The 11,184-nt window shown below is 37.0% G+C and overlaps 1 protein-coding gene across 2 annotated transcripts; it reads left to right on the top strand.

Moving 5' to 3' along the window:
• Nucleotides 1–3,315: 3,315 nt before the first annotated feature.
• On the top strand, nucleotides 3,316–11,107 carry ifi44g (interferon induced protein 44g). 2 transcript variants are annotated; one of them, XM_042515175.1, is made up of 9 exons: nucleotides 3,316–3,434; nucleotides 4,475–4,641; nucleotides 5,121–5,219; nucleotides 6,679–6,724; nucleotides 6,933–7,128; nucleotides 7,929–8,081; nucleotides 8,630–8,801; nucleotides 9,171–9,271; nucleotides 10,662–11,107. In XM_042515175.1, the coding sequence occupies exons 1-9, from the start codon at nucleotides 3,406–3,408 to the stop codon at nucleotides 10,851–10,853; spliced, it is 1,155 nt and encodes a 384-aa protein (XP_042371109.1). In that variant the 5' UTR covers nucleotides 3,316–3,405; the 3' UTR covers nucleotides 10,854–11,107. The 2 variants fall into 2 exon arrangements, with proteins under 2 accessions (XP_042371109.1, XP_042371117.1); XM_042515183.1 differs by lacking the exon at nucleotides 5,121–5,219.
• The last annotated feature ends 77 nt before the right edge of the window (nucleotides 11,108–11,184 follow it).

Here is an 11,184-nt window from a genome sequence, read left to right as displayed (position 1 = left end):
CTGCTGCAGGATTCCTGACGGGCTCACTGGACCAGGAGCTGAAACAAAATCTCAGGCTGCTTTGATGAACACCGGAGGTGACAGTATGAAGTACAGGAACACTCAAAGTCTGCAGACTGTGCTGACAACATGGGTAAAATGCATAAATATAGAGAAAACATGTATGAGAAGTAGTCTTCTTGAGTGAAGCTGAAGTAGCAAACACTCATGAAAACAGGCACGCACGCACGCACGCACGCACGCACGCACGCACACACACACGCACACACACACACACACACACACACACACAGAGCAAGATTCTTATCCAGGATATTGCAATCAGCACCATTAATTAGGATAAAGATGAATATTCAGATCAAAATCTGTTATTAAAAGCTACTGAGTGATGACAGCGATTGTGTGACACTTTTTCCTTGACTGCAGGAGTTTTGGATGTGGAGCTACGAGGTCTCCCTGTGGAGGAGGGAGACTGAAGGGTGGCCACAGGTTGACCCCTGCTGTCAGCTACCAGGTGAGCATCTGCAGCCTCAAACGCCACATTAGAGCTCCCTCTAGTGGATAAAGTGAGCAGAAACATTACATACACGTGTTGCTACTTGATCATTTTCAATAACACATCTATATGTTTTTGTGCTTGTGTATAAGTAAAAAATGTGTAAGTAAAGTATTTTTTCATGTGACTATTTGTATCCCATAACGCATGTTATTAAGTAGTTTGTGTATATATCTTTATTTTTCACACTTGCCTATCATTATCATACTCTGTATTGACAGGGGTGGAAGAAGTATTCAGATCCTTTACTTAAGTAAATGATGATGCCCCACTGTCAAAAATACTCTGTTACTTGTAAAAGTCCTGATTGAAAATATTACTTAAGTAAAAGTATGTAAATACAATCAGGAACATGTGTTTAAGTTTTAAAAATAAAATTACTCAATGCAGATTTTTTTTTCAGTTTAATTAATCAAAAATAATTAGAATAATTAAAATTAAAGTAAGCTGGAACCATGAGATTTATTTGCGTGAAAAATCACTTAGATGATCATCACAATGGTTGCCAATTCATTTTTAAATAATTCGACTGTTTGATCCGATGTATATTTTCATATAGTCTATGTACAAACATTTTCATTTGCAAAGTAACCAGTGACTTAAAATGCCAAATAATTGCAGCAGAGTGGAAAGTAAAACATTTCCCACTGAAGTGCAGGGGATTATAAGTCCAAGTTGCGTGAGATAAAAATATTGAATCAAACTTGTGAGAACAAGGTAGTGGTGTGCTCGAGGACTCTTTATCATGGACCAAGAGCAAATGCACTTATATGAAGTTAAAAGTATTTTTTCAAAACATGGCTACTTGCATAAAAACACAGACTGGTTTCAACCTTAAGGTAAAATCAAGGTGTGAAAAGGTTATCAGGAATCCAGAATTGCACCCTGATGAAGACTTTAGGGTCGAAACAAGTTGGTGTTTTAATTTAAGTAACTATGTTTTGAATAAGGGCTTTTTAACTTAATTTAAGTGCATTTGTTCCAGCTCCACACATGCATGCTGCAAGGTTGTTTTATCCTCTAAAGTAGAAATACCTCTTTTTCTTTACTTGAGTAACTGTACTCAAGAATGGTACATGCACCCAATGCAATATTTTAGTAATGTTTTCAGCGGCAAGTTTTCTCTATAAACATCAAAAAATGTTAAAAATATTTTTTATTGTTAACACATTACATTAAATTTTCATTTAAAAAAAGGTGTGGAAAACAAAAAAATGTTAAAAGTTCAGTTAGTTTTATTTAATATTGTCAATAAATAAAAAGACATTTGAAAGAAAAAAAGGTCTGTCATCTCAGGCCTCAATAACGTGTTCTGAATGTTGCTTTTAAAATGTTCTTCCTTTGTTCTCAAGAACGCTATAATCTGTCACCTTTCAACATCACTAAAACATCCTCAGAATGTTGCAGTTAAAACAATACATCTTAATCAGCATTTAACCTTATAGGAACATTATTTGAAATGCTAAACATCCTGAAAAGGTTCTTTGAACATTAGATTAAAATGCTTTCTTTAAAACATTATTGCAACTTGTAGGTAACGTTAGCCAATGTTGTGGGGACGTTCCCTGCTAGCTGGGAAACTGCGTGTCTGGCCCCACTGATTTGTAGTCCAACCATCATCCATCTAGCTATGAATCTTACACATCCTCAATCACATCAGAAACATTTCCACCATTCCCTGACCTAAGTCATATAAGATCTGATGGGCTATTTGCTCTTAAAATATACCAGCAAAATCAGTCTTTTTCACACTTTCTCTCACTAAAAGCGGTGTATGTCATAGTTTCTGCAGTATTTTAAACTCAGAGTCACCCTCTTAAATGGAGGCTATGTTAGAGAAATGAAAATGCATATGTATAAACTAAATTTGAAAACATTAGTTGCACAACAACTTGAGGATGAACCTTTGTGAAACTTGCCCTGTTGGTATCCTCCTCTTTTAGGTGGGATAATCATCCACAGATGTAATCCACAGTTGTTCATTTTAAGTCATGTCCAGATGTTAGAGGTGCCAACAAATATAATCACCATTGTCCTGAAATGCTGAAATGTGTGTTCAATAACATCAGTAATTTTCTCATCTTCATGCCAAGAGCCCAAAAAGTCAAGTGATCATGTTTGTTAGCCACAAGCTCGCACTGTAGGCTGCAGATAAAGCTGCTGTGCTTATCTTGCATTCACGTGTTGTCGGTATTTTTGGAAAAGTTAGCGAATTCATTTAGCACGTGCACATCTAAAACAGGTTGATGTTGCTTATAATAATAATTAATTATAATAATTATAATAATAATAATTCTGTGAGCAGGCAGATCATTCCAAAGCCAAGGGGCCCTAACGGCAAAAGCACGGTCTCCTTTTGATTCAAAGGTAGCCTAAATGTTTGGTAATTAGTAATAAATATAATTTAATTTATAATTTAATGCTAATGCACATATGTCGTTTGCATTATTATGATGTAACCGTCAGTTACTGTCCAGGTAAAGTGACCTAGATTAATTAGACCCAACAAGTTATTTATCAGCAATATTGGTAGGTCTACACTAACCAGTCTGGGGCACTTAAATAATATAAAGCTTTACACTGTTATCAACGTGTTGTGTAAATGCTCTGGCCAATAGAATACAAGGAATCTTTAGAGAGTTCACGAGCACACCAAAACACTGAAGTCGGAAGACCAATTTTTCAAAGCTGGAAATGGGACTGTCCAAGGAGCACGTGAATGCACCATCCATTTTTCTATGCGCTGCGATGTCTTTAGGTTTCACTTTCTTTTCCTCGGAAACGGACTCACCTCTCTCCAACTGTGTGGTTATTATTCGCCACGTCTGGATTTGCACGCAGCAGCCAATATGCAGAAGGAAACAGGAGAAAAAATCGGGTAATATTTCACTCAGATTGAAGTAAGGCAGATAGATTTTGCAAAGTTTAGTTTCACAGAAGACGTTCTTTTAAGATGATAGTTATTTTGTCCAAATGTCCAGCCAACCTGTTACAAGACTGTTGTTGCCGATTTTACTCACTTTTGTAAAAAGCCTTTTAATTAAATGTATATGAAATGATGATAGTTAGATTAACTTTAGAAACCTGTGGTAAATTTTAGTCCCTTCACTGTGTAGGAGACGGCAAATCTCATTCACAGACTTTCTTAATCGTTTGCAGACAGACTGATATTTGACCGCCTAAAGGAAGATACCCATTATGATGTCATTTTCTCTCTTTTTTTGAATAAAATAGACAGTGTAATCTAAAGAAATTTTCAAAAAAAAAAACGTTTTGTGAGGGTACGCTTTTGGGTAGCCTACTTTTCCTTAAAGCAGCACAGTACCATAATGGTGAGAAATTAAAAAAATGAGGGTTATTTTTTATATTTTTAGTAAAATATGGTACTCATGGAAAATATTAAAACCTGTAAATTTCAAATTAATACCATTTGAAAATGAAAAACTTTAAAACTTGAAAGGCACTGTGGAACAGCCCATAGGACTGAATATGTAGTGTAAGCATATTTATTAGGGATGCCCAATACTGGATTTGTTTTGCTGATATCCAATATGCCATTATATAACAACTCATTGGGCCAGTAACAGGTACCAGTATAGATATATCCACATTTTTGCCACTTAATTTTAGTGATGATAAAGTTTCTTCTGTGGTGGCATTAACACAAATTATTATGCATACTCTTATTTTGATGTCACCCCAGCCGATGGAGACATGAATGCAATGCTTTTCAGTGTATGTAATATTTATTTATTTAGCAAAATATGAGAAATACTTAAATTTAGGGTTGATGCATTGTACGTTTACTCTGTCAATAATCAGTTTGTTATACTGGCAAAAATCAGCATTTTGGCTGATTCCAAGATTTCATTTTATATATGCTCTCCCTCTCAAGCATGTGATTGTTTTTCTTATCAGTCTGGGTGGCTTTACATTTGGACTCCAAACCAAACCTTCCACGACTCCAGCTACCTCAGCCAAGCCTGTTTTCAGCACATCAGCAGGATCCATAAGTTGTCTCAGCAAAGTTACAAGTGCCAGTTCAACGGAGAAAAGGGAGGACAAACCTTTGTTTACATTTCCAGGTAAGCTACTAAACGGCTCCATACTAAGAAAATTGTCAATGGTCTGCGCTGCCACTGATTATTTACTCCAGTGGTTTTTATTCATTGTTCGGACATGCTGCTAAAAAAAACACAAAAAGGAAACAACACAGATATAGGAATCTCAAATTTGTTCCATTGTCCCTCACAACCTCCTCAGCCAAGGCAGGAAAAAAGAAATTGCCTTCTTTTACATCAATATGCTTAAAATTGACCTCTGATATTCTTGGGAGCTTCTTGGGAGGGAGATAGAGCAACAATAATAGTTAAAATAACTAAAATAATATTAATAAAAATATGCGTAAAACTAAACTAATAATAATAACTAATGATAGTATATGTATAATATGTGTATAAAATAATACATGATAGTATATGATAGCATGTATATGACAATAATGTGTATATGTATAATATAATAATAGTAGTAATAACAATGACATCACTCATAAAAATAACAGCAGCACTGGGCTTGAAGCAGGACCATGGCAGCCGTCGCAACCACGATCCAGTGGAACTTTTGAGACGAGAAATCACAAAGCTGCCTGCAAAGACGCCAAGTTAGTATCATGCTTTTATGAAACATGAATATCTGCAAATGGAGAAGTGGGGAGGGGGAGTCTACCAGCAGTCTAGGTCTATATATCAGCCTAACAAAGCTTTTTCAAACTAATATGTTTTGACAAAGAGTCGAGTCTGAAGCCTACTCTTGATAGATCAGCATGGTCTCATGTCTACTAATATAACTTTGGTATTCGGGCACAAGTCAAAATGACGCCAGAGGCTGCTTTTTGTGTTGTATCTTGACGCAGACGGGGTTGGCGGTAAGAGGGGGGTCAGCGGTTAGATTTACATGTACAGATCTACATGTTATGGTTGGGGAAAGATTATGGTAAGTGTTAGTCACATGGGGGGACTTGCGTAAGGGGTTGAGAGGTAGGCTTTGAGCAGCACAAATGTGGCCAGAAAGACAGCGGAATATCACTAAAAACACTCGGCTTTGAGTTCCACAAATACTGCTTGAAAGGCATGTTGCTAAAAAAACAAAACAACCGGCTTTGATTGCCACAAACTAATGTTAGGGAAAGACAGCTGCATGACCCTTGATTGGCACCAATATGGCTGGAAAGGCAACGGTGTCTCATTAAAAACACTTAGCTTTGAGTGCCACAAACACAGCAGGAAAGACATGTCGTTAAAGAAAAACCTACCTGAGCTAGTATTATCAGTAGTACTATCAGGTAGTACCTACCTGAATTAGATTTAAAAAATGCAGGGCATAAGGTTTGTTTTATGTGGGAGTTAAAGGACATATCTGGAGCAAAGATTACGCTGAGATTCCTTAGAGGCCAGGGTAAGATGTTTAGAGTCAAGCACTAAAAATTCATTTTTTTGTGAATTTAGTAGCAGAAAATTGTAGGTCATCCAGGTCTTTATATCCGCACAACACTGCTGAAGTTTAGTTAACTGATTGGTTTCATCTGGGTTAATTGATCAATATAATTAGGTATCATCTGAGTAACAATCAAAATTTATAGCGTTTCCTAGGGGTCGACAGATTAATGGCCTGGCTGATTGGGGCCAATGTCTGGCATTTTGAACATCAGATTATCGATCTATTTCTCTATCTATATATATACATATATATGAAAAAAGAATATTACCTAAAGGACGCATGAACAAGGTGAATTATATTGGTACAAATACTTTGTGGAACTCCATGACTAAGTTTGGTGTGCATGCAGAATTTATCATTACCTGTACAAACTGGGATCATGCTGATTTATAGGACTTAAACTAGCTTTTTGTGGTTCTTTTAATGCCAATAAAACGTTCCAGTATCTGTAATACACGTAAGATGTGATGGTCAGTGGTGTCCAATGCAGCACTAAGATCTAACAAGACAAGTACAGAGACAAGTCCTTTGTCTGGTGCACGTAGAAGAGGTTGGGTGAAAGAGGTGAAACATAGGAAACTGTATATTCCATAAATCCTCATCAGCTCTTAAACTCTCCACAGGAGCTCAGCTGGAATTTCAATGGAGAAACATGGAGTGGACAGAAGAGTGAGTATAACTTTGATATTCAAGTCAAGTTTGCAATTATCTGAGTTCACAGAAATCAAATGAATATAGTTCTGCTCATTTAAAGCAACGAGAAAATCTATGAACACATTATTATTTCGTTAATACTCCGTTTAGGTGAATGCACTCTTCCCATGCCTTTATTCTACTTAAAGTGTTCTGAACAGCAGGTTTCTTAAATGTAATCTAGGCAAAGGACAAGCCTGATGAAGACCGTCAGCTCATACAGACCGAGCTGTGAGGAGGTGACTCAGGCTCGGGTTCTCCTCCTGGGGCCGGTTGGTTGTGGAAAGTCCAGCTTCATCAGTTCAGTTCAGTCTGTGTTTAATGGAAGAGTCACCAACCGGGCCATGGTGGGCTCCTCCTCGACCAACTTCACCAAGAAGGTACAAATGGAGCAATCACATGCAACTGAAAGAAATCACTACAGTTGTTGACATTTTCTTTGGGGGGGCCCATAGACAATATCAGCTGATTTTTTTTTAGGAAATGGGACGATAGTGACAGGAGAGTGGACCGTATTTGGCTTTTGAACATGACACTGATTTCACCCACAAAAAAGAAAAAAATGCCCAATCACTGCATTCTCTTTCCGACTGCTCTGTGACACTGAGAAAGACCATCTGTGGTCAAAGTGCTGCCAGTTATTTACTTGCAAAATACAATAAGAATTGTGCCTTTTCTCCTTGGCCACAATTATCTTAAAGGCAAGTTTCACGTTTATTTGTAAAACATCATCTCATTCATTCATTCTTCACTACCACTTATCCTAAATGAGTAAATGAACATTACTTCATGCAAAATTAAAAATTTCACATGACAAAGACATCTTAACTCAGTGTCCACTTCCTAGCTTTTGTCATGCTTTCAGTCTCATGGTCTTTGTCAGAGAATGGAATTTGTCTGGTTGTCATGAAGCTGACAAACTCCACATTTCAGATGTTTTTCAGGTCAAGAATGAACTTTCATGATGCTGAATTCAAGGCGATTATTGAAGATCAGCAAAAATCAAAAGGTTAAAATGTAGACACAGACATACAAGACAAGCTACATAATAGTAATAGAGAACAATAATGTTTCAGGTTTATTCAATAGAAGACAGAGTTGGTGCAAACCTCCAATGAGCCAGAAGCTGCTACCATGCCTTAGGCATCCATAACATTAACTTTCATCTCATGTCTGTCAGCTGCAGTCCTTCAGCATCCAGGGTGGGGAGGAAAAAGACCCTACTGGACTGGTGCTGTGTGATATTGGTGGGATGGGGGGTGGAGAGATGACTGGACTGACCCTTTATGACATCTTGTCTGTCATAAACGGTCATGTACCCGAGGGACACAAGGTGAGTGAGATCACTATTGTAATATTGCATTTTTTAAGTTTGCTAGCAGCATTGCTCCCAAAAAAATGGGAATGTCAGTGTGTTGGTTGGTTGTTTTGTCCTCTACTTTGGTCCAGACTGAAATATCTCGACCACCAGATAGATTAGATCAAACTTTTATACAGACCCTCATGGCTCCCAGAGGATGTATCCTAATGACTTTTGTGACCCTCTGACCTTTTTCTGGTACATCATCAGTTAAAAAAAATCCCTTTTTCCAATACTTATAAGATAAGATAAACTTTTACTGTCCCCAGAAGGAAATTTGTCTTGGGCAACGATGCCGCACAAAAACTACAATGGAGAGAAAAAACAAAACAAAACAAACAAACGTATATAAATTTATATAATAAAATAACTTAACTTTGATTCGTGTAAATACTTGCAAAACTAATTACATCCCTGTCCGCTTCAGCTACACTTTGCAGTTTGCAAATGTTAGCACTGATTTAGTTAAGTTAGTAGATTTTTTTTATTTTTTATTTAATATCTTCATTTCTCTCCTCCAGTTCCGTCCAGATCAGCCAGTGAGGTCTGAGACTGTAGGCTATGTGAAGAGGCCCAGCCTCAAAGACAAGATCCATTGTGTGGCCTTTGTGGTGGATGCCTCTAAAATCGTGACCTACTCCAAACTCTTCAGCACCACCTTCCAGCGGCTCCGAGAGCACATCAGTGACCTGGGTAAGAAAACAGACATTTTTACGCACAGATTTAGTCCTTTCGTTGAAAAAATATGGGTCTTGACTTTTTAAACCATAGTGGAAGAGCTATACTTCTTAATGTTACCTTCATGTAGATTTATTGTTTGGAATTTCTTTTCAGATTTATATTGCATTATGATATCACTGACCTCTGTTTAGTTTTGTTGAATTTGCTTTGGTTTGAACCACATAGGTACTAATGTGCATAACAACTTTGGGCTTGAAACCATCTTAAGAGATCAACTAAACAAAAGCGCTGTTGTTATCTTACTTGTCAGTATTTGGATGTAACATTAAAAACTTTTATTTCAGTAAAACCTCAAGTACACCAATGTATTCTGTCCATTAGGTGTCCACCAGGTGGCTCTGCTCACCCACATTGACCAGATTTGTCCAGAAACGGCCAAAGATGTCACCCAGGTTTACAAGAGCCGTGTCATTCGTGACATGGTAGGTGTAAATTAACCATATGAAGACTGAGTTGCTTACTTACCGGCACTCAAAATATTAAAAAATGCAACAATTAACAATATGTTTTTTCATTTAGTGACTTAGACAAAACTGTGTTTTCACCACTTCTATGTAGATTAAAATGTGGATACAAAATAAATGGGTTATTAAATCATTTTAACAATAAATCTAGAATTTCTGTGTTTCTGTGCAAACATGGATGCTTCACAGGCACACATCTTTCCCCTAAAGCACAGAAGATCTACACAGTTGGCACAGTTTCAAGATTAGTGGCACCAATTTAGTGTCTGATGTGTCTGACCAAATATCTCTTCTTCTGTTCCTGAGATTTTGACACAGTTATGGCCAGAAATTTTTTTTTATTACTGTTTTTTTTTATTATTTTATTATGATGTTGCAGATTTTTGGATATGAGATTTCATCACTTTATCTTTATTTCCAACTAAATATTTGTTGGAAATTTTGTCATAATTAGTGTATGTATTCTTGAGTTATAACTAAAAAGATGTCTTCTGAGGCCACAGTGACTTTGACCACCAAATTTTAATCCATTCAGTCAAAGTTGACATCTTTGCCAAACTCAAGGAATCTCCCTCAAGGTGCTCTTAAGATACTGCATTCATGAGAATGAGACAGACAAAGTCACAGTGACCTTGACCCAGGACCACCAAAATCTAAACAGTTCATTGTGGAGTTCAAGTGACGTTTGTGAATAAGATAGATAGACAGACAACCCAGCGCAGAGGCGTAAAAAGTGGAGCAGCAAAAAATGTATGGACTGCTCAGGGTCTAAGAAAACATTAGCTTAATTACAGCGGAGGGTTTAATCCTCATGCAGAGTACAGGTTGAGAAGTACCAGAATTTGTGTCAACACAGTTATGTTGGAACAGTTGGAAAACTAACTTTGGTGCTCATTATTATTTTGCTTATTTGGGTTCACATTACCAGATGACAAACCAACAAAGGCTTGCAAACAATATTGTCACAATAGCAAATGATCACTGGACAGGTTATCAACGACCTGCCATTCTTATACGTTTGAGTTTGTTGCAGTAGTAAGGATTAATCAAAGTACAGTACATAGTTTGCTATCACAGAACGTCTTTAGACTTCATTCTATGATTTTTGCAACAGTTACATTTTTAAAAATGAGAAACTTTGAGTAAACAGATGCGTTTCACTTTTGTTTCCTCTTCTTCTAAGAATAACTTAAACTACTGTCACTCCTCACAGACCACACTGTTTGTGATGGTCATTTTTATATTATGTTTGTCATTGCATGTTTCTCAACCATACCGATGGTGTGAAAATCTTACCGTCACGTCTTTGTGTGTGTGTGTGTGTGTGTGTGTGTGTGTGTGTCTGTAGATGGGTAAAGCTGGAGATCTGTTGGGCATGTCCACCTCTTACATCGTCCCGGTGAAAAACTACTCGTCTGAGCTGGACCTGGATGACAACACTGACGTGCTTCTGCTTAGTGCTGTCGACCACATCCTGCAGTATGCTGACCTGTTTTTCCAAGACAATACACCACAGCACACAGGGCCAAAGACAGACTAAACATATATTTCTGAGCATTTGAACTATGTATTCAAACCATTTTAAGAAAATCCTCATTCACATGTAAAGGAAGGGACTTGGTGTGTAGGATTTAAACATTTTCAACCTCAGCGAATCCTAGTGGTGTCAGAGATGTAGTATTGTCACATAAATTGCTTTTTAGTTTAACCATGTAAAATTTAACGCTCCCAGATTTTTAATGAAATTAAATGAAACATACTTATATGAATCAGAATAAAATCAGTCTTCAATCAGTCTTTGATATTTAATATTTAATATTTAATCAGTCTTTGATATTTAATTTTTAAGTGTAATCTATTTCTTATTTCTA

This window comes from Plectropomus leopardus, chromosome 3 (assembly GCF_008729295.1).
Source record: "Plectropomus leopardus isolate mb chromosome 3, YSFRI_Pleo_2.0, whole genome shotgun sequence".
Classification (NCBI taxonomy): Eukaryota; Metazoa; Chordata; class Actinopteri; order Perciformes; family Serranidae; genus Plectropomus; species Plectropomus leopardus.
Note: the sequence above shows the minus strand (reverse complement) of the source record. Positions and strands in the feature narration are given on the sequence as shown.

What these genes read in the sequence shown, in the direction of transcription:
- ifi44g (XM_042515175.1), top strand. Translation starts at nt 3,406, where the DNA reads ATGCAGAAGGAAACAGGAGAAAAAATCGG. An exon ending in AACATGGAGTGGACAGAAGA is followed by an intron (nt 6,725 to 6,932) that starts GTGAGTATAACT and finishes AATGTAATCTAG; the next exon opens with GCAAAGGACAAGCCTGATGA. An exon ending in GCCGTGTCATTCGTGACATG is followed by an intron (nt 9,272 to 10,661) that starts GTAGGTGTAAAT and finishes GTGTGTCTGTAG; the next exon opens with ATGGGTAAAGCTGGAGATCT.